Below are 24173 nucleotides of genomic sequence, written 5' to 3' on the forward strand. Positions count from 1 at the left end.
TTTATGTATTTATTTAAAAGATTATATAGCGCCCTTCAGTAAAGTTTAAACTTTGAAAACCCCTTTAATTACATTTTAAAGTGTGTGTGTGGTGTCTACTCAAGTGATTTCAGACCCTTTATGAAATACATTTGAACAAGGAAGCCTGTCTGGTTGTAGTGCTAATTGCTCAGCCCCATTTGCATCATGTGAAACAAATAACGTGTGAAGGAGACTACCTCTGAGCATGCTGAATAAATTTCAGAAAGGGCTGCTCTATTAGATACATAAAAATGGGATGTGATTCTATGCCCAATGGGATTGCTCCCATTTCTGCTAAAATCAGTAAGATTTACTTCTGAATAAACATCCTCCAGCCTTAAAAAGGGCTTACCTTCAAAGCATTGATCAGACCCAGACCTTGAGTTCAGCAAGGTTGCTGTGTGCTTTCAGACCTGTGCTGGGAAACCTTTATGTCACTGAGCCACACATTCTACAGTCCATGTTCATTTGGCTGCCTTCTCTGCAGGATGGGCAAACTGGTAGCCTACCAACATCCACACACACACATTTCCCAAAGCTTGCTGCTGGGTGGTGATGCCAGAAATCCAGTGGTGTGCAAAGAGCTCTCAAGCATGAAAGAATTAAGGAACTGGAATGTAAGTGGGTCTGTGCCCCGAATTAAGCAAGTTGGATGGATATCTGGCTTGCTCATAGAGCTCGGGAAAACACTCACTGCTGGAGAGGAGTCAAAGGCAAAGAATAAGAAATCATTAAAGAGTGTAGAACTATGTAGGTATACATTATGAGGCAGCAGTGGGCAACTTGTGGCTCTAAGCTATTTTGGCCCACAGCTCCCATCTGTCCTAGCCAGCGTCAATTGTGAGGAATCATGGGAGTTGTAGGCCAAAACTTCTGGAGGGCTACAAGGTGCCCACCCCCTACTGTAAGGGGGTTATTCATGAAATGATTGCTAGAGAGATTCCATGAAGTAAATGCAGTTACACTTTGGGCTGCCTGTCTCATGTGTCCCAGGATCCAGGGATACCCCTGAATGGCTAGGCATCTCTTCTAGTGGCTGGCCCAGGATGTTTGAGGGAAAAAACAGGGCATATGTCATAGTAACAGTTCATAAAGTAAGCTTCACCTTTTAATTAGGGCTGCAATGGTCAGTTGATTCATCAGTTTCATTGGTTTAGTTTATGATGTTTGCTGTGACACTTGCTGAAAGAGGGGTTTCCCCCTTTTAGAACAACTGGGTTTTCTTCTTTCTTATATGTAGATTTAATTAAGGCTGCAATCCAATGCATGCTTACCTGGGAAGTAGACCCATTGAACATGTATAGGATTGTGCTGTAGGTTGCTACTAAGATTTCTTTCATTCTGTTAGCCTTATGTTTAAGAACCAACCAAAATGCCACAAAAATGTGCAAGGTTTTGAGTTCTCCAGAACTTTTCATCAGGCTAGGTGGCACCTCTCTTCCCTGTTTCTTCCTACCACCTAGCCTGATGAAGATTTCTGGAGGACTCACTTGCACATTTTTATGGTATTTTGGTTGGTCTTACTAAACGTATTGTCTAGCTGTGGATTTTGTGGTTTTATTTTGCACGTAGCATGGCTATCTTTGTTTGTTTTTTTAAATTTTTCAGTCTCACCAATGCATACTTTGATGCACTGTAACCATTAATCCTTCTTCAGTCACAAGCTTGCTATCCCTGTTTAGAGATGTGAAAGTGGGGGGAGGGAGAGACCCAGAAAGGTTGGGGAAGAAACCCTTCTATTCCATTTTCCCCCCAATGCTAACTATATACGACAATCTACAATATTAGATAATTATAGTTACTGCTTATAGGGTGTGTTTTTTAAATGGAAAAAAACATCTTGTTAAAAAATAGAAAAAAACTGGTTTCCTCCCTTCTCCTTTCCTATCTTCCCAGTTTTTCCCCACTGCTTTAACAGTATGTGCGACATACTGTTGTGGGTATTCCATATCCCTTTCTGAACCTCCTGCAAAGGTGATGTTTAGGGGCTCCTGGGCAGAAGGATGTTTTTCGTAGAGAATCTTTAATGTGTTGATTTTCCTGCACTCCCATCACCTTGGCCAGCTTTGTTTTAATGCACAGTTCCAATCTTCCAGGATGTGTTTGGACTACATTTCCCAGCATTACTGGCGAGCCTGGGAAGTGACTCCCATGTGATTTTTCATTCGGAAGAAGTTTTGTTGGACCAATGATCCCACGCCTTCCCTTCCCCACGCCTTTTCGCTTTGCAGTAAGACTAAGATGCTGCTGGCGAGGAAAGGGTGAAGGCATAAGAAAGGCTCCACACGCAAGACAAAGGAAGTGGGTGCAGTTCTTGATCATTTTTATTTTCTCCTTCCTCATGAATTATCCAGAGCAAAGCAGCCTTTCCCGTGTAGTTTTTGTGTGAGGGCTGGAATTGCTGAAGTTTGCATTAAAGGAAGCGTCGGGCAAGGCAAACAATGTGTAACTGAGCAGATATTATTACTGTTGAAGGCACCACATTGTACTTACTTCTGTACATCTTACTTCTAACGGAGCCATACCTCTGCCTCTTTTTCCCCACCTCTGCGGCATTTGTTCTGTTTTGTTTCTGAAGAGGAAATCCTGTAAATGTGTAGCATTTGGCTGACTTGCTACTTGCTGTTGGGGACCCTTCTTCTGGTGTTTTGGGAATCAGCTGGTGGAACCCAGCTAAGTCCTGAGAACAGTTTAATATGGGGACCTGGCCTGAGAGCAGATGTGGTCCTTCCTGCTCGGTATTTTTATGTCCAGGCTGTGGACACTGAAGGGAAGAGGTAAGCACAGCTGCTGCTTCAGATAACACCTTTTAAGAACAATGGAGAGGGGCCATAAAGGGGTGGCAAAGTGATTCAGTAGCCTGGCTTTGCACATCTAAAATGGATTTCTTAATGGCCCCCATAAACCCATAAATCCGGGAAAATGTAAAATTAGCAGTTATGTGTGTCGGTCTATTTCACTCCACCCCCTGTGGCCCAAATCATAATTTGAGGACAAAGTCGCACGTTAGAAAATAGCAGATTTGGGTTTACCACCAAGAATGGGGGTACAGCCAGTGGCAGCTTCCTGTCTGGGGTGGGATTGTTTATTTAAAATATTTCTATACTGCCCTTCATTATCAAATCACAGGGCAGTATACAACATTAATTAAAACAATAACTAGAATAAAATACAAAGATCAAACAAGCTATCTACTAAGCTAAGTATTGAAATCAACAAAGCTTGTTTAAACAGGCACACTGTGTGTGTGTGGGCGGGGGGGGGAATTCCAAAGGTAGGATGCCACAACCAAAAAGGCCTTCCGCAGTTGCTGTGAGGTGTACCTGGGCAGGCAATGGAACAACCAAGAGGCCCTGATCTGTAGATCTCAGTAAACAGGCAGGTTGTATGTCAACCACTTAGAGATTTTATTATATTAAATGGTATACAAGTACAACAAACAAACAAATAAAGGAAAAGGCACTCCTTCAGGCGAATATGTGTTTATCAAATTAAAAAAATTCCACTATACACCTAAAAATGCAAGGTGTAATGTTGCCCTGAAACCTGCCTTAATTTTGGTTGGGTGGTGGAGGGCACAGGATCCTGACTGCAACAGAAGATTGAGGTCTTCTGTTGCACTTGCAAATACCCAGAAAAGGTTGCTGCATAGGCATGCAAATGGGGTAATGCACACATTTCTGCATGTGTTTATTCAGTGAAGGGGAAGCATAAGTTTTCCCCTCTTGCACAAATCCCTGTGTGGAGACCCAATTCCGCATAGGTACAGCTGCAGCTTCATCAGGCTGACTGTGTATAATTTTGTATATGTGTGTGTTCAAATGAAATCTACAAAATTCCATTATCTTGTTTTCAAGGACATTTTCTTTTGTTAATGCCTTTCGATCCTACAGATCTGTTAGATTTCATGATGTCTTGGGCAGCCCAGCTCCTTCTTTGGGGGGAAATATTTCCAACTCTTGTCCTTTTTTGGCTACAGTCCTAAGCTCAGTTAGGCAGCTTAAATTAACTTCAGCTGCTTAATTATTTGCTGAATCGTCATGTAACTGATGTTGGGGATTTTAACCTTGCACTGTCTACTGTTTTTTCAAGTTCATCCCAACTTTATATTTGGGTTGAATACTTAGGCTTTTTCATTAAATTAAATTAAATTAAATTAAAGCAATCAGATATAGAATGAGAATCAGTCACGAATTTGCATGAATTTTTGGACGGGGGAGAGGACTTGCTCAGTAAACTGAACAAATTCAGTAGTGGAGACAAGATATTATGGAAGGGCTTCTCTGAAAGTTTGAAAATCACTGACACAGAGTTATGAGGTGGTATGAAGTATTTAATCTCTGGATTAGGCTCTATGGGATGGTTCAGTTCTGGCTTGTTAGCAAAACAACAAGCTAGGGTTCCTGGTCCAGACATAATGCTAAATAAATGACGGACTAAAATCTCCTGGTTTGTTTAGCCACTTCCACTGGCAGGAAAAGCCAAGAGGGGACGATCAGGGACTGTGTATCAGCATACCTGCTTGTTCCTTATAGTTACATGTGAAGTGGCCCATTCTCCAGGTTTAAAAAATCTCAAATGTTTGTTCTTAAATTTTCCATTCCACGGCTGGAATTGTAGCCATAAGAAAACTTGCTCCCTACCTAGGTTTACTGCCTCTCCGGGTGAAAATGCATTTCAAGTGAAGATCACAGCTTCTGAGGAGCAGTTTACACGGGTCGGAGTGCAAATATTAGACAGGAAAGATGGTTCCTTCATTGTGAGATACAGAATGTATGCAACCTACGAAAACCTGAAGATTGAGGTTCAAGCCAAAGACAAACACGTTGCCAAATCTCCATATATTTTAAAAGGTACAACAATGGCATCATATGATACTAATTTTGAAACTGAGTTATTTGTAAAGCAGTATGCTGGGGTGCACTAATGTGCCCCAATTGGGGCTGATGGTTGCCTTGGAAAATGAAACCAATGTGTTGGGTGCACCTGCTTCTCTGTTCCCCTCACAGTGGGCAACTCTTGTGTACCGTTAATCCCCCTTTTTGTCTGCTAATATATGGGAACTTATTTCATCACAAGGGAGGAGTAAAGGTGCATCTAGGCCAGGGGTGGGCAACTTCGAGAGGTCCAAGGGCCATTTTCTCCCCGCTGACCCCCTCTGTGGAGTGCACCTCCCACAGGTGCCAAAAGCAGACAAATAAAATAAAAACAAAATGGCATCCATAAGTGCTACGGAGTCTCAAAATGGTCAGAATTAGCGTGCAAACAAGCTAATATGGACGCTTTTGGCGCTCTTTAGCAGCTCAAGATACCATTTTGTTTGCAAAAAAATGGAAAACAGTGGGGGGTGCCCCCAAATTTTGGCAGGGAAGCCACACTGGGGGGGCTACATGTTGCCCACCCCTGATCTAAACAAAGGCTAGGCAACCCGATACCCTTCAGATTTGAATTACAACTTCCCGAAGACCCAGCCAGCATAACCAATGATAAGGGATTCTGGGAGTTACAGTCAAAAATATCTGAAGGGCTCCAGGTTGCCTGCCCTTGATTCTAGATTGCCTGCTACAGCCTGTGCTACAGGTGGCAGATATGAGGAACCCCAGAAGCATCACCTTTGCCCCAAATAGTAGACCCATCTCTGAGCTGTTCCTGAATGAACAAAGGTATTCTGGGAGGTAATATTAACTGCACTATGTCACAGGTGCAAGGAGAATGCCTGCCCATTGTTGTAAGAGTTGATGGAGGAAATGGATGTGGTAACAATCAAAACTGTCTCAGGTTTTCATCCAGAAAAAACACCCTGGGCTATAGGTATCAGACATGTGGAAAACACAGTGCTTCACCCATCTGAGAACCCAGAACTCTTATTAAAGATAATTCAAGGGTAGTATGTTCTAGAATAGACTCGCAGAGCCCTGCCTCCTTGATACATTCCTCTGTAAATGTGACAAAGCAGCAGACAAATATTTCACACCAACAAGAGAAAATAATGATGCCAATATATAAGCCAGAGAACCATTTATTCAAATGATGGGTCTGTGGGAATGCTGGCAAATTCTAAAGTATTTACTTCTTTGTTTGTTTCAACTTTGTATTTTGTGTTATTCTGAAGAGCCAGGACAGGTAATATCTTTAAGTTAGATGGGAGGATGCTTTCCTTGAAAGGCAGGATACAAATTCTATAAATAAGTACATAAATATACAATAAGAATACATAACACATTCATGACATGAGCCAGCCAAAGTTAAGTGCATTTTAAGTCTCGTTCATTTCAGTGTGCGAGTTTTAAGCACGTGGTTAACTTTGGCTGGACAGTGCTTCATATTTGTTAATATAGCACATGCTCCAAATTCCTTAGTGATGCCAATGCAAGGGAGACTCCAAGCAGGCTTGGGGTTCCATCTGAAGAACAGCAGTCTGCAGGCAACCCAAAGGAAGAGAGTGAACACCAGGCTATTCCTCTGATGCCAGCAGTCCAGACTTTCCAAATAAGAAAATCTACAGCTCCATCACGTCTCCAATCAGCAAATGGGCATTTTAATTGGGGAAATGGTACAGGATTAATCCTGCTCAGTGCTGTAGTCCCAATCCAGATCAGGGGCACTATGAGTGCTATTGATTCTTAAAAAAACACACACACGAGAACTAATCACAGATCTCCCGCATCATGTCTAGTTGAGTCTCCAGACTTTTGTCAAAGCAACTTCCATTGTTCCTGGTAGACTGCACTGGGAGCTGTCCAGATCATGCCTGGGCTTAGCTGCTTAGAACCAGTATATATACTACCTGCTGCTGGACTTACGGTACAGGTCAGTCTCCTCCAGGCCACGTTCAGCATACTGCATGGCTCAGGGCTTTGCTGGAGCAGACAAGAAGCCTCAGTGACTTGACATCTGGCTACGAAAATCTAGCAAATTATATACAGGTCTCCTGCTGACTCCAGAAAATGCTCAGGCTCTTACTCTGGTGATGCTTAAGGGAAAGGGAGAATACCATGGTTGTGGGGAAATGACTGAAAATGTCCTGTGTGTCTTTGCCATTCATACGTATAGATGATTCTGTAGCTTCATCATGGCGATCCCAAATAAATGTAGGAGTAGGGTGGTTGTGTGATTGTGGCAAGGTGTAAATCACAGTGCTTCAAGCTAAGTTAAAGTCATTCTTTTATTTGGCCCAGTTAATAGACAACATATGACAGCCTTCCCCAATCTGGTGCCCTTCAGATGTTTTGGGTTAAAAATCACAGCCTTCCTGACCATTGGCCATGCTGGGATTTGTAGTCCAAAACATCTGAAGGGCACGAGGTTGGGGAAGGCTAATATATGACTTCTAATACACATTAAAAAACCAATCTGTCATGTACAGGCCCAGTCTATCATGAGAACTGTGATTGCCCTCAGGAAGATGGGAATGCTTGGCTGGAAGAGATGAGCTGCCCTCGAGCCATTCTGCAGATTCAGAGAGATCTGGCACATTTTCCTTCCGTTGACCCTGATAAAATTGCCAAAGAAATTCCACAACGGTTTGGGCAGAGGCAGAGCTTGTGCCATTACACCATAAAAGACAATAAGGTACACGCTGCGCTAGGGCAACATAGATAAAAGTGGCTGTTTTGCAAGTCAATATACAGTATGACATTAAGATCCCTGGAGAATGGGGGAGGATAATGTTGTTGTAGGGCCTGCTAGCAACTCCTCTGGGGCTCAGGCAGGCTGGAAGCTGCCAACCGATGTCCATATGCAAGTACCTGTCAGCCAGGTGGGCAGCAGTGAAAGAACTAGGAGTACAGTGAGGGAGGCAGAGAGCTAGGAGTACCATAGCTGATGATAAACCTCTTCTCTATGAATTTCAGTCACCCTTTTTAAATTACGTATCATAGTGGCCATCACCCCATTTGGGGGCAGTAAATGCCATGCTATTTATGCACTGTGTGAAAAATACCCATGTTTGCCATGAACATAAGGAGATTTCTCTGCAAAGATGGGTTATAGCAATAGGAATGGTGGAAGGCCTTAACACCTCTCACCAAGGCATCTGGGGGTTGGCTTCATTTGCTGGGTATCGGATCCCTTCACAGCAGCTCAAAAAGAAAAAAATTGACGCTATTATGAAGGGTGGTGGTTGTTTTTCTTGTTCCCGAATGTTATTTTTTTCTGCAAATTCCACCGAAAGCTGAGGAACATGCCAGTTTCAAAAAGAAAGCATTGACACGATTGCTATGAAGGGTGGTGGTTGTTTTTCTTGTTCATGAATGTTATTTTTTCTGTGAATTCCTCTGGAACTTGCCAATTCTGTGTGACAAATGCTTACTGAATGCTCTAAATTAGAACCCTTGTTGAACGATAGTTGTAGCAGCAGCATAGTTATTGGCAGTCATAAATCCAGCGATGTTGAATTTTGCAGTTGTGAAGTTAAAGAAAGTGAACCCACAATGTTTGTTTGATTAATTTAGGTTGGAAAATGGGGATGATCCAAAGGTTACAAGCCATTTCTTTTTGAAAGATGGAAAAAACTAATTCTGCAATTCTTGAATTAATTTAGGTTTCTATAAAGACCCACGGTGAACATGTGGGATTCAGGATTTTCATGGATGCTATCCTACTTTCTTTGACTAGAAAAGTGAGTATATGTCTTAAATACAAGCAAGTTAAAGGTAATTGTATTTATTCTTATTTCACTTTATTTTAAATTTTTGTGCCACATGCATATGGTACCTAAAGCTCTGTAAAACACAATAAAAACCATAAACTGTAAAAAAAATTAAAAGTATATTAAGGCCTAGAAACATGGATTGAAATGAATGATGACTAAATAGAAAACTCTGACATGAGCAAACAAAACAGCTCCAGCTGCCATTACCCATCAAGAAAGGATTTCTAGGAAAGCCACTTTTTAACTAAATACCGGTAAACATGTATAAGTTTCTGCTGTTAAATGCTTTTCCCCATATTTTGGCTCATGGATGATTTATAATATTCTACATTGTTCTAAATGTGTGTACAATTTTATTTTGGCCTTGCATTGCCACATAATTTTTTTCACCTTTTCCCTTCCATTCACATATCTGGAAATATAAAAATATACTTTTAAAAAATGTACATCTTTGGCACTGTGGCTGAGATCCAAAGAGTTATTGGCACGTGTCTACGGCACTTTTGAGCACACACAGAGAAGCTTCCTCCTTCTGCTTGCAGCTCCTCAGCTCAAATTGAATGCTGTTCTAGCAGGTCACTCAACTTTTAGGGGTGCTTTTTCAGGCCTGTGAATGGCAAAGCAGTGGAAATGGGGGCCCTGTAAAAGCCCTGTTACGCACACAGAACACTGTGTACGGATCTTTGAATCCCAGCATATATAAATAATAGATGCCTGTGGGGTGTGTCATCACTATGGTAAAAAAAACCAAATCCAGATGACTCGGGCAAGCTAACTATGTTTAAGTAAAGCAAAAATCTCCAGAGTCACTAGGATGAGTAATAACTTCTACTTACTCCAGACCAAAAAGAGAGAGAGAACTTTCGATTGTTGTGTAGAAGTGGGAAGTGTAACAGACACGACTTCTCCTGGCTCACTGCTGCACTGATCAGGGAATTTACAGCTGAGCTGTAATCAGCTGCACTCCCACACACTTAGAGGTGAACTAGATGTGATGTGGGAGTTCCATGATTAGAGCCGGTGTGGTGTACTGGTTAAGTAGTTAGAGCAGGGATAGGCAACCCGGTGCCATCTAAATGTTTTTGATTACAACTCCCATCAGCCCCAGCCAGCATAGCTAATAGTAAGGGATTATTATGGGAGGTGTAGTCCAAAACATCTGCAAGGCACCCATTTGCCTATCCCTGGGTTACAGTGTTGGGTTCAAATTCCTACTCAACCATGATGTTCATTGGATAACTTTAGGCCAGTTACTATCTTTCAGCCTGATCTATTTCACAGGGTTGTTGTGAGAATAAAACTACAATTATCAAATTATGCAATCGAGTTTCCCGCATTTGAGGAAATTGCAGGGGTCAGCACGCCTGGAGTTCCTTTAAAAGTTGGCAGGATATAAAAGGAGTGAGTGAGTGAGTGAGTGAGTGAGTGAGTGAGTGAAATGAACTCCCACCATTTTTTTTTCTTTTATGAAACTCATCCTTGGTTGGCCTAAACTAGATCAGGATTAGGTAGTAGAGTTAATCCCTCCTGAAAATTAACACACACACCCTCCCAGCACTGGTAGAATATGAGGGCACACAGGGATATACCTGTAGGTGTTACCAGTGGGTGCAAATAGCAGGGGGGGGGGAATTTTTAGCAAATTATCCACCCTTCCCCCTGTGCTAGGATTCCAGTCTGGATCAGACCTCCTTCCCCACCTCCACCCCACAGCTGATTTAAAAGGAAAAGACAAAGGGAGTTCCATGACTGGAACTCTTGACAAACCAAGGCCCTGGTTATCATATCCTGATCTCATAAAACTCAAAAGAGCTATTTGATTAGCCTTTCTCTCTGGAAAAAAAATATCTTCTTAACATCAAGTCCACTGTGTTCTATATCCTGTATCTAAATGTTGACTTCTCTGCCATTTTAGATCAGTGGTTTTCACAATTTCTACCTAGAGGGAACTGTTTCCATGATCTCCTGCATGCCTGCCTCAGACCTCCTGAGTGTTCCAGAATATACACTCAGTTCATGTTGGGATTCACGATTGACCCATGTGGATTGGGAGCATGGCCCATAGAACACACTCAGCATTCTGCTGTAGCTGCATATTGCAGGGGCACATTAGTAGCTGAGGGCAAACTGTCTGAGACATGTCTGCCATTACTGATCTTTTAATTGAGGAACCCCTGATAAGCTTCTGAGGACCCAGTTTGAACTGCATTCACCTCTGAGGACTTCCCCACAAATTCTGAGGAAAACATTCTTCATGAGCTCAAGAAGCCTATTACAGAATTTGTCAATAAATGTCACCTGAAGTTTGTTTCTGAGAAAAATTAAATGGGCACAGGAATGTCCCTTTAGTTGAGGTGAGTCACAAGAACAAAAAAGCTTCCTCCATTATAAGCCTCAACATTCTTCTGCTTATACAGATGACACCTGTAGAGTTAATACCTTGATATTTGGCATCCATAATCTACCTGATGAAGTCTGCAATTGTGACAAATTTCAAAACGATCTGATACAAATTGCCATAGACAACAGAAAGTTAAAAAGTGCTGAAAATTGACACATTTGTACTTTTTATTCAAGCTGCAGCTCAACATATATATTTCTCTCAAACCCTAGGGGAAACTACTGTTGTAGCTTATTCAGGTTTGTCAAGGAGGTGTGTCTTTCATTGGTTTAATGGCAAAGTTATATCTGGCATGCTCAGTTTCACCCTGAAGCTACAATGCTGCCGCTATTCCATTGTTCCTGCCAGCAGTCTGACAGTAGGGGAGGGGTAGCAGGAAACTGTCAACTGAGATAAGAGTGAGGTAATTTTGAAGACTGCAGAAATCACTCTCACTGATTGACAGATCACTGAGGAAAAGGGAATAGGGAGAGAAAGGGAATGGGTATGTTGGAATCCTGTGCAGCCTTACAGAGAAGTAAGCTATTCTGAACATAGAGGGACATATCTATTCACTGGTGCACAACTACTCAGTTAATGACTTGTTTGTGTTTTCTTTTCAGAACACTGTAATAATACATTTCCTTTTAAAAACCAGGGAAATGCAATAATTAAAAAACCCTGCTGGTTTAAGATCAGTGTTAAGGTTATCTCATGTTGGCTCAAGCTCCACAAAGCCAGGAAATTGGAAGCTTAGGCTGAGGTCTTAAGAGATGTACCCCATTATCAGTACTGACGCTGTGCAATGTCATAAATTGTGCTTGCTTACAAACAACGAACAGGCATGGGTCAACTCACAGGGGAATTCCTCTAGCAATACAGTAAGGTTCATATGCATCATAGGGCAATACAGGGCCAGGACAATGTGGGGCACCCTTGCTGGTCCCAGGCACTCCATTCTCCCCATCTGGATTTGGGCCTGAAAGACCCAGGAAAAGTGTGGGTGCATGGCAAATAAGTTGTAAGCAAGCACAATTTGTGACATTGCACAACACCATTACTGATCATGAGGCATGTCTGTTAAGGAATCAGCCTAAAGTTCCAATTTCCTGGCTTTGTGGAGGTTGAGCCATCATAAGATAGTCTTATCTCTGGTATTAAACCTGCAGGGTTTTTTTTAGCATTGAATATGACTTGTAATTTACATTGAAAATATAGACCAGCAGATGGCGTAGTGTTCTTAAAATTTGGGACTCATTATTTATTATCCTTTGAAGTACATATCCCCTTATACTAAGGAGACAGAAGAAAATGTTAAGTATAGTAACAAAAATTAACTCCCTGTCAGCTGAATCCTACCTTTCCAAAACTAGTCCTATCCTAACTCATTCCCAGAGAAGCTCAGTAGTCTTGGGCAGTGTAGTGTTTAAGAAAAGGTGCTTCAAGCAAACTGTTCTTTCTCAGCTTCAGGTCCTATCTATAATGCAGGGGATAATAATACCGGCCTACTTTACAGGGTTCTTATAAGTGTAATGTAAGCACAGCACTTAAACAAATGCTATATGAATACTAAACATATTTAATAATTAGATATGGGCTTTTAGAAAATACAAATACCTGAAATTGTACCCAGAAGGCTATAGAAAGTCAATCAAAACTCTTGGAGCACTGGTGTAATATATTTTCAGTAGTCCACTACTGTGGGAAAGTGATCTGCCATTAATTTTCCAATTACATCCTCCAAACATTGTTCAAGGGCTAGAATCCATTTCACTAATTAAGTTTATAACTTTGGAGATATATTTGCATTGTTTGTTGCACATGAGCTGTAGTAATCACAAAATTATACATGAAAAACTGATGTCACTTTTGGGATGGTAAAAGTATGATCCAACATGCCAACAGTAGTACATTGTGAATGCTTTACTTTAATGTGACTTAGGTGAAAATGCCAGATGTAGAGTTTTTTGTCAACTTGGGAGACTGGCCTTTGGAGAAAAAGAAATCCTCTCAGGACATCCATCCCATCTTCTCATGGTGTGGCTCCAATGATTCAAAAGATATTGTAATGCCAACCTATGACCTGACAGACTCTGTTTTAGAAACAATGGGGCGGTAAGAATTTCTATAAAGTTTTAAAAAGTCATTACAGATGTTATAAGCTTGCAAATTCTTATTGATATTGTTCTTTGGTGCCGGTATGTACAATGGCTTCAAGCCATCACCCCGTATGTAGAAAATGGATAGCCTGAAGCAACTGAAGGCATACAAGAGAGGAGGATGGGTGGGAAAGAAATGGGTAGGTTGACCACATGACATGCTCCTTGGGCATTAGGGGGAAGAAAATGGTGAACTCAGTAAATCAGTGCACTTTATGATTTACATAATAATTGTGTTTCCAAACTGTTACCTTTTCCAAAAACAAGTATGCAATGAAGTCAAGATACTGTGCATGTTATCCATGCTGAATGATACGCCTGTTACAGGCCTATCTTCTGGGCAACATTTTCAAGTTGTTGCTTTCTCTTGTTCCTCCATCCTAGGTCCATAACGTTTGTATTATCCATTTTGTGCTTCTTGCTCTATGAGGCCTCTTAGCATCTGTGGGATATCACACTGAGCCAAACAAAGCCAAACTGCCATTGGCCCAGTCTTAAAATTCATTACACCTACTACAGAGCCCATATGATTAGGTGCTTCTGTTGTTCATTTATTGCATTTGTTACACGATGAGCGCAGCCACGGAAAGGAGGTAAGAGCCAAGGGTGTAGCCCAGACAACTTCACTGTAGAAGGAGTCACTTTCTGAGCCTGCCTAACTGTCTGGTGGGTGGTACCTGCAACTGTTGTCTCTCCAGATGCAGGGCCAGGCAAAGAAAATGTATGGGGCAGGTCACTGATGCCTTTGTCCACAAGAATCATTGTTCAGTCGTTCAGTCGTGTCCGACTCTTCGTGACCCCATGGACCATAGCACGCCAGGCCTTCCTGTCCTGCGCTCTCTCCCGGAGCATGCCCAAGTTCATATTCATTGCATCCGTGATGCTATCTAGCCATCTCATCCTCTGCCGTCCCCTTCTCCTTTTGCCTTCAAAAGGATTGCCACAAGAATCATTACAGAATCACAAATGAGAGGATCTCAGTTCCCTCATTGGCCTCTTAGCATGCTCAGTTCCGTGCTCTCTTCTCCATCACACTCTCGATGGCCTTGTAGGCCCCTTCCAACTCTACTATTCTATGATTCTCTCTCTTCTCCCTCCCACAATAAAATGGCAAAGGGACTAGCTTTAAGGGCCTAAGGAAGAGGTCTAATGAAGAGAAGACCCTGTAATCTGCAGTCTCACTAAGCCATATCTCCCAGCATCTGCACCTATTCCTCCTTGGTCCTACCAAATAAATGCAGCAGAGGGCTGGGCAGTTAAAAAGGCTGGCTGTTAATGGGGGAGTCCCACCGCCTCCTGCCTGGAAGCCCTTCCTGCCTCTCTGGTGCAATGTGGTGTAGTGGTTAGAGCATTGGACTAGGACTGAGAAGATCCAAAATCAAGTCCACGCTCAGCCATGAAGCCCACTGGGTGCGTTTGGGCCAGTCACTGACACTCAGCCTAACCTCAACTCCCAGAGTTGTTGTGAGGAGGATTGCGTACGCCTCCTTGAGCTCCTTGGAAGAAAAGTGGGGATATAAATGTAACAAATAAACAAACAAATAAATAAATGTTACGTGTAAACAATTCCTCTCTTTCTCCCAACAGAGTCAGTCTGGACATGATGTCTGTACAAGCCAACACTGGGCCGCTGTGGGAAGAGAAGAACAGCACAGCAATCTGGAGGGGTCGCGACAGCCGTAAGGAGAGGCTTGAACTTGTGAAAATGAGCAGAAAGTATCCAGCGCTCATTGATGCCGCATTTACAAACTTCTTCTTTTTCAAGCATGATGAAAGTCTCTATGGCCCCATAGTGAAGCATATCTCTTTTTTTGATTTCTTCAAGGTAGGTTATTTAAATGTGATTGCATTTTGATAGAATTAGAGCTCAGGTAATGTTGAGGTAGATCCAGATATTGGCAGCTCTCCAGGTCACAGAGATAGAGGCATAGCATGAAGGATAGTAGTACAAGTAATATACTTGAGTAATTACCCAGTTGTATAACCTGAGCTTGTGTGTAGATAATCTTGAGAGAATTAAAAGTGATCTAATAAAGCCATTGTTGCCTGTGACAAATGTGTTCCATTGTGTCTGATCTGCTATGGTATCTAGCTGTCTTGTTAAGAACGTCTGTACTGATGTTTTCCCCCCAGTTCTTTCCCTCTGTGTTTTGGTGGATAATATTAAAACTAGCCCTCAGCTTTTTACAATCAAATCTCAGGCTTTAATATTATTAATATACCTCTGATGTGGAATCATATAAAAACACCCTCCACTTGTTGGCACTCCAGGTCAAGAAGTAACATTGGTATTAGGCTTACAGTTTCAGTTAGCCCAATCACACATAATGTTTCTGCACCAATTCCATGGCTTGTGCAACATGGGTACAACATGAAGTTGTCTTACGCTGTAACCCCAGTACAAATATTTATAACATGAAACACAGCTATATGAAAGTGGTTTTGGCATTCTCTGTTTGGGAGGGTTAATGTCTGAAACTGGCCTCAGGTTAGCAAAGCTATACTGTACATGTTATTACTATGCACATATATTTCTCTGAACAGACTATCATTATCAGCAGATGCAAGGATTTTTAAGATAAATATTTAGGACATCTTTACACTTTAAAAAAAACTTAAAAGTATAAAAATGGGGCTCCTTTTGTAAGATTTGAGCTTTGATTAGTTTCGTGAAGAATCAGAAACTCAAAGGTACAGACAATTACTACAATGAAACTAACTAAAAACATAACAAAGGCCTTCTGCGTTCATTATGTTTTTAAGTTTATGCTTAAGATTTCTTAAGCATAAACCTAAAAATGTAATGTGAACACAACAAATGTGTATTCTACAGCTAACAGTTGTGAGAAAGCAAGGATTGGCTAGGGCTCCCTATTGAGTGTACATCTGGTAGAAAACCCAGGTTCACAAGTAATGTGTGAAATGGCCCAGAGACTGCCTGAAATCCTGTATCCACATATTCTGCAGGTACTCAGGTCATCAGAGTTTGGTGCCTGGGTCAGGGTGGGGAGAACCTCACAGCAGACCTACAGGCATATTAATTTATGTGTTATGTGTTTTGCAGTATAAATACCAGATTAACATTGATGGCACAGTGGCTGCATACAGACTGCCTTACCTGCTAGCAGGAAACAGCATCGTGCTAAAGCAGGATTCCATCTACTATGAACATTTTTATAATGAGCTACAACCTTGGAAACACTACATTCCATTTAAAAATGACCTGAGTGATCTCCTGGAAAAACTCCAGTGGGCAAAAGACCATGATGAAGGGGTAAAGATATATTTAAAAAAAATACCTTGCAAGCATTCCACAGAAATCTAGTTATTTGGGTCTTAGGAAAGATTATTATCATGTGCTTCGCAGAATGGGAGGCAGGATCTATGTCTGGTTATGTCATATGAACACAGAAAGCTGCCCTATACCAAGTCATAGGTCCATCTGGCGCAGTATTGTCTGCCTACCTCGACTGGCAGAGGCTTTCTGGGGTTTCAGGGGGGATTCTTTCCCTGCCCTACCTGGAGATGCTAGGGACTGAAGCTCGGACTTTGTGTATGCAAAGCAGGTGATCTAACACAGAGCAACAGCCCTGTTGCCATCTCAGTATTTTGAATTACTTTGTCTTGATTGCGATTTTGAAAGTGATCACAGTTTCTCTGTTAACTAACGCCACCCATCATATTAAGTAAGTGAGTTGTAGATACTTCCGCCATGTACTTAGAAAGGTTTATTAAACATATGGCAGTCAGGGAAGGGCCGTGGCTCAGTGGTAGAGCACCTGCTTTGCATCAGAAGGTCCCAGGTTCAATCCCTTGCATCTCCAGATGGGGCTGGAAAAATTCCTGCCAGAAACCATGGAGAGCCACTGCCAGTCAAGAGTTGACAATAATGGGTCTAGATGGACTGTTATTCTGACTCAATATAAGGCAGGTTCCTGTGTTCCTATGTATCCAACCTGGTGCCCTCCAGATGTTTTGGATGACAATTCCCAACATTCTTGACCATTGGCCCTGCTGGCTGGGGCTGATAGGAATTGAAGTCCAAAACATCTAGAGGGCACCAGGTTGGGAAAGGCTGCCTTATGGTCCTATGCCTAGTGTAATGTTGCCTATCAACTATGCTTTGAGATTTCCTGAAGTAAGAGATGCTTAATGGCATTTCTTCTGCATACATTCTTTTTTAAAAAGCAGAACATTTAGATAATCATGTGTCACACCATCATCCCAAGGCGGGCTCTGACATTTTTAGAGTGGACGTTCCAGATGGCATTTCCTAGCCATGGATTTAAATGGGCCAAAGCTGCTGCATATTTCTGGTTAAATTTTACTTCACCCAGACACTTGTATAGAATTAGTAGGAAAGTCTATTCTTGTTACCTTGGTGTGAACATAATAAAGCTTTATTGTATCACAAATCAAGGAAAATTATCACTTTGGATCATTCAGAAATTTAAGTTTGGCATGAATATGTTACATAGCATTAGGTGGTGTATTATCCATAAAAACTGAAATGGGGCAGGACCATCTCAGCAAGTAGTAGTAACCTTATGTATAGGTTCGGGTGGCGATGTGTTCTGCTTTACAGAGGATAGTCCTCTATTTAAAGCCTCCCTCTATTGGAAGGGCTGTCCTGTCCTAGAACGATAAGGAGGGAGAGCAGCAGGGGCCTTGTAGTTGTCCATCAACAGTTAACACCTGGACAGCAGATGGAACAGGTACATAGATCTGCAAAACTCAAAAGCTATGTTGATATTTTGTAATGCTGTCCTAAGAAAGATATTTGTTTCAAAGTCTCTGTTTGGATTTATCGCATAAAGTTTCTGGTGGATTTATGTCCTTAACAATCACTTCTGCTACCTACAAGAATGCTAGTTTGTTACATTTTCTTTTCTCTCAGTTTAATTCAGTTGGAACCATGGGAAATTGATTTGGGACAGGTGGGAGCAGATGGAAGGGAAATTTAGGACCATATACTATAATGAAAAATACTAAAGTTCAAATAGTAAAATGCATTAACTCCATCCGCCTTTTATTTCCTACCTGTCAGGCAAAGAACATTGCAAAGGCTGGGCAAGAATTTGCAAGAAATAACCTCATGGGAGACCATATATTCTGTTATTACTTCAAGCTTTTCCAGGTCAGTCTCATTTTGATTACTTGAATAAAATTTAATCTTTATCCTTAATCCTTAAACTATTATCAGTTTACCCCTGTGGAAATGAATGGGAAAGTGAAACTATGAAATGTCTATACTAATTGGGGTCTATTCTATCCCCAGCAGCTTCTCAAAATAGGGTAGAGAAAATAAAGTATTTAGCTTGAGTCATAAATACCATTTTTGTGGGTTATGCCACTTTGAGAGCACTACCACTTTGAGTTTTTTCTTTTTCGTTTTCTTAAGTATACATTGCTGTGTGTACCCCACCCCACTCCAATTACAAGTATTGGGTTGGATTCCAGGAGTAAGTTTTACCCTAGGAGGTTAATTCTACTCCAGGTTTGCTTATCTAGACACATGAGTTAACACTGATTTCTTATTTGTAATGTTCTTTTGTGGGGGTGGATGGAGGAATCCCTTTCTGGAAACATTGGACCCCTTCCATGATATACTGTTTCATCTAGGCATTTTAGGCTTTTGTTTTGCTTCCTCATTTGTTCTTTTTCCTCCAGCGCTTCCTGATAGCTAAGTGACGATTGTCTAATGGGTGGGTTTTATCTTTTCCCCAGTCTCATGCTTGTGGCTTGTTTGCTCTAACAAAACAGACATTCTGCTTTATAGTCCTGGAGACACACAGTTGCTCAGAACAAGCTGATCTCTGGGTGTGTGGAAATGAAATACTCTAACAAATCATAATGAGGAATTCAGGAAACTGATGAAAGAAAACTGCCCTGGATTTTTAAGAAATAGCTAATTTTGCTTTGTTGGACTTGCTGGGAAGGCTATTAAGAAAATGCTAACCCATCTCTCTGAAAACAATATAAGATGACTTATTATGAAATGCAAATGCCAAATGTTTAATGATAAATAATTAAGAATCTGAAAATGTAAATAAGTAAAAAGTAGTAATTGTATTAAAGGGAAGATACACAAAGACACAAGCAGGTTCACAATGAAACCCAGGGTAACTGGCATAAAAAATAGTTGTCAAGATGATCTGGGTGGTATCCAAAGAGAAAATGCTGAGTTAAAGCCCTATCACTTGGACCACAGAGTTATTTGAATAATAAACAGGTGCAAGACTATTATTCCAGGTCAAAGGTGTACTTCTAGTTTTCACTTATCAGTTAATGAGCAAATCCATAACAAAACTCAGAAACTGAATTCAGAGGATTCAGTGATGAGGACCGTGTTAATATTGTGGAGACCAATGGATCCCAATATTTTTGAGTTAGGCTACTTTCTTGAAATGTAGTACCAGTAAAATCTACTTTTTCATGTTAAACTAGAGTCGTTTTGAAATCAGTCATACCTTTATTTCCAAACTAGAACTTTAGAAGAGTCAGTTGGAACCCAATTGCAGATGAATAAAGAACAACAACTGGTAGATGGGTTAAGTTCTCCCATATACTTAAATGGTTGCCATCTCCTCCTAAGAGGTAAAATAAAGCACTGCATTCAGATATACTGTTGTAAGAAGGGTAAAATATGCTATACACCTTCGACATTGGGAGTCATGGCCCTCACTGAGAGATCTCACAAAGAGGCAATGTGCCTCTGTGCAGAGCACATTTACATGCACTTCACCCCCTTCCAGAGACTTATTCACTAATTACATGTATATACCACTTTTCCTTCAAGAAGCTCAAGGCAGCATACATGATTCCTCCATCCCCATCCCCCCCGCCATGTTATATCCTCACAACACTGAGAGATACGTTAGGCTGAGTGATGGTGACTGTAGGCCCCTTTCTCCACATATATCTTATCTATCCTGATTGGCTATTCAGTAGTATAGAAATATAGTAAGTAAATAATGATAGATATGTGCTAGTCTACAAATAAGGGGCAAGATAGTACCTGAATTAGATGCTTGTGGGTTTCCCAGGGGCATCTGGTTGGCTACTGTGGGAACAGAATGCTGGGTAGGTCTTTAGTCTGATCCAGCACTGCTCTTCTTGTGTTGTCTTTTGTCTTATATAGATTTTTTTCATAGTATATACAGGCATCTTCACAACTCTAGTTCCATCTTCAATGTATGTATCAATAATGGTGTTATGGTAAAATATCAAAGTATCCTTTGTTAAGCTACATCCTAAAGCAGCCAGTTTAGATTAAAGAGCAACCTTTAAAAACATATTGCCAGTGCAGGTTAGTAATCAAGATCTGCAAGTAAGCACTGTGTGAAAGGTATGCCCTAAAAATTAAGTTGGCATTTTGATAAAGATGCATTCTAGCTTCCACAAATCCCATTCTAATGTAGAGGGATATGTTCTTCAAAGCAGCAATCAGGAAAGATCAAAGAACCTAGCTTTAGAAAGCCCCTCCCAAAACACAGCTGAAAATGTCCGTGCATTAACACGGCAATATTGATATTTCAGCAAGTCGCCAGATGGGACCTGTGTCAGCTTACAGTCCTTGTGATATTGAATGTCATGGTCTCCAAGAGGTTTCTTGGAGCAATGGGCAATTTGTTGGCTACAGATTTATCAACATGTGGCTGTCAAAGTTGAGTGAGCAAGATAAAAAGTAACTTCAAAATCTTTTTAATTAGGAATATGCCAAACTACAAGTGAGTGACCCAAAAGTTAGAGATGGCATGGAAAAAGTGGAACAGCCTGATGATGACCTCTTTCCCTGTAGCTGCTACCGAAAAAAGGTACAGTATGTACAAGTTAACATTTTAGGAGGTTCTGTTGAGTGTCCTTTAAATACCATTTAATAGGAACACTGTATGCCTCGCACGCTGATATTCTAAGCTGGGGAACATATATTTAATTACTGGTGCCAAAACAGAATCTTTTGCTGCTTTTCCACATAATAAGGGGGCAGGGGCGGAAGGAAAAAGAGATCCTCATAACTCTGGATGGTGTAATGGAAAACAACTGATAATGTAACAGCTCCCGCAAGTAAATTAAGCAATGGTGGGCTGTTGTGTCATGCAAAGCAGGTCACTGGGGCAGCTGGAGAAGCTCCGGGTTGCAAGTTCAGAATAACCAGGCCTATATGAATTCCATAGGAAGAAATAAATAAAGCATGTTTATTTGTGCCTGGCAAATTCTGTGCCAAGGAATTTTGGATTCTGTTACCTGTAACATTCAAGCAATTATAGCTAATCTGCACAATAGCTCTTGTGTAATTCTGCAATTTGCTTTCTTCCTCCCGTTTTGCATAATTCTAGTTTTGGCAATGCTTTGACACTGAAGCTTTGCCCCAAACTAATGGTAATTTTATTTAACCATTTTTCTGGCTTCTTCTGAGATTTCAGCAGGTATTACCCATATTCTTTCAAGTGTATATTTGCAACTGTATAGACTAGTAACTTGCGTTAAAAAAAATAATCACATACATTAAAGATGAGATTCTCAGGTGTCCAAATTCTGTACTCAGTCCTACACTGTGCTTTTCTATACTCCCGCAGAATAAGCCCAAGATAACACTTTTTAAAGTTAAATAAACTTCAGGAACAGTTAATAGCTGAATATTGTATTGAGAACATTATCTTTGCTTGCTATATTCTTTATAAGACCTGTTCTATCCAACTCTTGAACTTATCTGAAGAATATTTATTTTTAAAGACTGAGGTTGCAGTGAACATGTATTCCTTTCAAAAGATTACCCTACTGCCCTGCTAAATAAGTTGCATTTCCAAAGTGAGCCAGAAAGTGTGGCAAATTAAAAACAAAGGCATTATCACAAGTCAGTATAGGTCAACACATTCTAGGAGGGTTACTGTGACTACCTCTCAATGCTTGATGCAGGAAGAGATTTTTTTTGGAGCCCGTGCAATTTTTTTAAAAAATTCAGAATGGAGTAGGTATTCCCAACATCCCATCCCATTATAGCATGACCAAAAAAGAGAACTTGGGATGTAGCAGGCTTGATTGTCAATGACTAGAACCACCAGAGGAAGGGAGCATGTTTAACCCCCATCCCAAAAGCAGCCCTGGGTGTGCTTCTGTTGTCCCATAGGCTGTGGGGACAAAATCTCCTGATGGTCCCTAAAACTGGATGCCCCAGACACCAGACAGGGACTCCATAGGGAAGCAATACCCCTTCTCTCCCTCTTGAAGGCAGGTGCAGGATTGCCAGAAAGTGGCAATGTTTTTCCAGCACTTCCTCTCCACTAAATCAGGAGCCAGATTTGAGGGGAAAGGAGACAACACAGAGTATACATCCACACCTGAAAGCAGCTTCTGGATCAAAACACTGAAGCTGTCCCTACATCTTATGCCACACATCGCTATGGCCCCACAGATGGGAGGATTGGAAGAATAGGGCATCGTACCAAGAAGGGATTCCACCAGGCCCAGAGGCTAGAGTTGGGAAGCCTTAAATATCCTTGAGCCACAGAGGCTGACATGAACTATAGAAGCAAGCACAGGATGTTTAATGGGTTTTATGGTGATATCTGTTTACAAATTTATGTTTGAGTAGATAGCGGGCAAGGCAGCGGTAATCCCAAAGAAGCATCATTTTCACATGAACAGAAGCATCCCTGAAGCCTCAATAACTCCTTCCAAACAGCCTCAAAATCTAGAAGTGCACACTCACTCTGTCTGGCAAAATTAAAATGTACAAATATACTTTTTCTACACCCATCCAGGCAACTGGATATGCGGCATTCTAGTAAGCTTGGAAAACCACAAGCCAGTACAGCCCATTAATCAAGACCTTATTCACCACTATGCCCAGCTGTACAAGAACCTATACAGAGGGGGTTTGCATAATAGATTAGCCTTGTTAGAACAGTATTAAGGTAAAGCGAAATTATTCAGGACTATCTTAAGAGTGAAAGCATAACTACATGCTCTTCTTACTTATAGGTCAAAGAGGAACTTTAATGGAAGAAAGTAAAATGGTTGTTTGCAATATTTTCCTGTCTTTGGATCTGAATAAAAAGACTGTGTGTGCAATAGTTTGAATGCCTTCTATTGTGCAGTATTACAATGTTGTTTTTATAATTTTTTTAAATAAATATTCTTTCCATAAAGTTGTGGGCATTTTTATTTAAAGACAAGCTTTGGTTTTTCTGTCTCCATTTACAGTGTAAAATACAGTGGGCCGGTCTGCACAACCAAAAAACCCAATCTTAACAAACCATGGGTTGTTTTGTAAGCATGAGGGGATGTGCTGATTACCGCCCCTTTCCACTTTCAGAAACAACCCAGGGATAACGCCCTATTCCTGGGTTGTTATCATGATATGCGAAACCAGCATATCATGAACGTGGCATATTAGGGTTAAACAACCCAGACATTTATCCCATGGTTTGTTGTTGGGTTAAATCTCTGGGTTGTGTAACCCTAAACAACCTAGAGTGCCAGGTTTGCTTGTCATGACAACAACCCAGGCCTGGATTGTTTTGGAAAGGTGATTGAAAGCGGAAGTGGTGAGCAAGTGGGAGGCAGTACGCTTGCTTGCTCCCACTAGGCCACACCAATACTTGGGTTGTTTAACCCAGGAATTGGCATTACATGTGAACTAGGTCAATATGTAGATCTAACAGTTTACTGATTTGAATCTGTATTCCTAAAATATTTCTTGTTCTCAATGAAGTCAATACCATTGCTGTCTGTACAAACAATAAGGGCTTGTTCAGGAATTACATTCTAGGGAAAACTCCTAGCACATGGGCTCTTGTGCAATCCATGCCCTCACTAACATGAAAAAAAAATTGTGAATACGTTTAAAATGGTTAACTCCAGAAAAAAATTGTTTTAAATGGCATAATGAGGCTGATACCACATTAAAATAAGCATAGTACAACTCAGTTTATTCTCCTCAGTACCCAAGCCTCAT

At 41.1% G+C, this 24173-nt stretch overlaps 1 protein-coding gene across 2 annotated transcripts; it reads left to right on the forward strand.

Annotated features, from left to right (window-relative positions):
- Nucleotides 1-2184: 2184 nt before the first annotated feature.
- On the forward strand, nt 2185-23362 carry POGLUT2 (protein O-glucosyltransferase 2). 2 transcript variants are annotated; one of them, XM_084844669.1, is made up of 10 exons: nt 2185-2322; nt 4669-4874; nt 7388-7593; nt 8564-8641; nt 12997-13169; nt 14801-15038; nt 16278-16487; nt 18261-18350; nt 20926-21030; nt 23198-23362. In XM_084844669.1, the coding sequence occupies exons 1-10, from the start codon at nt 2210-2212 to the stop codon at nt 23213-23215; spliced, it is 1437 nt and encodes a 478-aa protein (XP_084700795.1). In that variant the 5' UTR covers nt 2185-2209; the 3' UTR covers nt 23216-23362. The 2 variants fall into 2 exon arrangements, with proteins under 2 accessions (XP_084700795.1, XP_084700794.1); XM_084844668.1 differs by having other exon boundaries at nt 2236-2798.
- Nucleotides 23363-24173: the final 811 nt, after the last annotated feature.

Source organism: Heloderma suspectum, chromosome 3, assembly GCF_057233095.1.
Source record: "Heloderma suspectum isolate Gila_16-S chromosome 3, 16-S_ref, whole genome shotgun sequence".
Lineage (NCBI taxonomy): Eukaryota > Metazoa > Chordata > Lepidosauria > Squamata > Helodermatidae > Heloderma > Heloderma suspectum.